The sequence below is a fragment of the Poromitra crassiceps genome (genome assembly GCF_964638095.1).
Source record: "Poromitra crassiceps genome assembly, contig: HAP1_SCAFFOLD_1929, whole genome shotgun sequence".
Classification (NCBI taxonomy): domain Eukaryota; kingdom Metazoa; phylum Chordata; class Actinopteri; order Beryciformes; family Melamphaidae; genus Poromitra; species Poromitra crassiceps.
Genome location: NW_028150487.1, coordinates 7,501 through 10,000, shown reverse-complemented (window position 1 = coordinate 10,000; position 2,500 = coordinate 7,501). Strand labels below are relative to the sequence as shown.

Here is a 2,500-nt window from a genome sequence, read left to right as displayed (position 1 = left end):
CCAGAGCTCCGCTTTGTCCGAGTTGACGTCACAGCCACATCAAAATGGCGACTTGTATCGTTAATGGTAATCACAGAATTGAAACGTTTGTTAACGTTTTAACACAAAATCTGTTAACGTTAATATGTGTTTGTGTCATCTATGTTTCGCTCCGATTAGAGCAATATGTGAAATTCAGCATTCAGCGTGTTCGGTTAGCATTGTTGGCTAGTAGGTAGCTACAATGCTAACTGAACACCCCGAACGGGAAGTGCAGCGTGAACACAAATATGTCCGGGGCGGAGGTTCCGTGTTGAAACTTAGGGCGGTCCGAGTTGTCTTGAAAACGGTAAAAGTGCCACACCTTGCCATACACATGCACCCATGGGCGGTGATGCCTCCAACTGTGACAACATGTCTACAGGTTTGGGTTACACTTGTAAATGGAAGTGAATAAAATGAGTCTCACTGGATCATCTCCTCGTCCTTGTCCACCTTGGCAAATGTGGCGACTTTGTTCTTCAGTAGGTAGAGATGGCCCGGACCTCCCTGGGAGAAGAGTTTCAATATCAATATCGGTATCAATCTACTAACTGATACATACGTGTAGTATTAAACACAAGGTACTTGTACATCTTGGCACATGGATAGCTAAACTAAAACTAGCAAATCCTGTCACAAAACAAACTGAAACTACAATACCATTGTAACAGGCCGGATATGGGAGGAGTCATTTAGCTGAATGACGTGAGCTACCTGAAAGTGAAAGGGGAATTATTCCAAAATGGAAACCGTTGGCGCTGATTAGCGGTGAGGTTTTTTCTCCTCTTTTAAGGACAGTCGTAGAGGCGACACGGGAGAGAGATCGGACCGAGGGTGAGGAAGAAACGCAGACGAAACCCGATGGTTTGACGGAGTGTTTTAAGAGGCGGTCGGAGATACTGAATAATGGAGTGGAACAGCCGGTGTTGACGGCGCACGCTAGCCAGCTCCAACCACACGCGCCCGGAAACGACAAAGCAGCACGGTCGGATGACCAGAGGAACTGCCCTACACGGCCATCTTTGAGGGGGAGCACCGTTGGATTGTAGAGGGGTTCTTCCTGCCATTTGCCAAGGCCCGACCAATCGACTTGAATTGCACTTAGTACTCTTTAAACGTGCTGTCAGCGATTTGCCCAGTTTGACTGGATTCTTAGGTTTCCTTTTCCAAACATCACTGAGCGAGCAGTCCGCCTCCCATTTGTGGACGCACACAGAGGACCGCCTCTTTGTGGAGTTCTGCCTTCTGATTGGATAAAGTGGGTGGCTGACCCAGAATCTTTGTCTACTGTTTACAGAGCAGGAGAGGCACTGTGGCACTAATACCATAGACCAGATACTCTATAATAGTGATTCCCAACGGAATATAGAGCTGTTTTACACCTATTTAAACACAAAAACATCACTTGGTTACTTTTTTTTTTTATCTCGGTCCAAGCCAAAACAGGCACCACCATACGTTTAGCCAGGCACCTGAGCATCCCTCTACAAAACGATACAGACATGTTATATGGAGTGCCGTGTGGCGTCTGTGATTTAAACTAATGTTAAATCCTAAATACCCAAGGAGGTTCTTAGACACGTGTGAATTTGCAGTGGAACACTGGAGTTGCTGCACCCCTTTTTGCTATTTGTGATGGACTGATGTGGACCTAGTTGTAGGCTAGATATAACTACTCAAACTTCTACCAGAGAGCCTGGTTTCTGCGTGGTGAAGTGACTGTCTCCATTGTTGTCCTGTAGCTCCTCTGGAGGTATTTGAGGCGACAGGAGTGAACAGACGCTTCTACGGAGGAGACTCGAGACTGCTGTCATCACGACAACTAATGGACTCTGGGCTGGGGGTTTTCAAACTTTTTCACTTTAATAAACCAGAAACTGTGAGCACCTTACTCCTGTGTGTGTGTGTGTGTGTGTGTGTGTGTGTGTGTATGTGTGTGTGTGTGTGTGTGTGTGTGTGTGTGTGTGTGTGTGTGTGTGTGTGTGTGTGTGTGTGTGTGTGTGTGTGTGTGTGTGTGTGTGTCTGGTTGGCTCCCCATAGTATATAGTACATTGGTTCACAAACTGTGTCTCCACCTGGTGGTCCACCAGATAATTGCTTTTTTTTATTTATATACAGACAGCAGTTTTTACATACACATTAACCCTGAGGATTGGTCCGATTTTCGGCAATATCGCAATATTTGGGAAATAATACAATTTTGAATATTTACTTTCAGAGGCTGCAGCAGGCTCAGTTTTAAAGCCAGAGTGAAGTGTCTGGTATCATATGAAATTAGAAGACCTAAGGAATCGATTTGTACCAACCATGTCATGCTAGTTTGTCAGGAAGGTAGCTAAATAACACTCCAATTTTAGGCTAACTTTTAGGGAGGGGGGGCATTTTTTTTTTCAATGTGTCCTCTTTTTCACAGCCTATAATGTTGACAGGCGTGTGTGGAAGTGGTCCCTGGGACATTTGGTTTGGTACGTAGTGGTAC

General features: G+C 45.4%; 1 protein-coding gene across 1 annotated transcript in view; it reads right to left on the bottom strand.

Annotated features, from left to right (window-relative positions):
* Positions 1–2,500, bottom strand: part of LOC310772084 (NMDA receptor synaptonuclear signaling and neuronal migration factor-like) — a gene marked incomplete at both ends in the record, with an annotated part of 9,111 nt that overhangs the window by 356 nt on the left and 6,255 nt on the right. Inside the window, one exon of the mRNA XM_083664550.1 lies at positions 449–528. Coding sequence (XP_083520676.1) covers positions 449–528 — 80 coding nt within the window. The remainder of the gene's footprint in view (positions 1–448; positions 529–2,500) is intronic.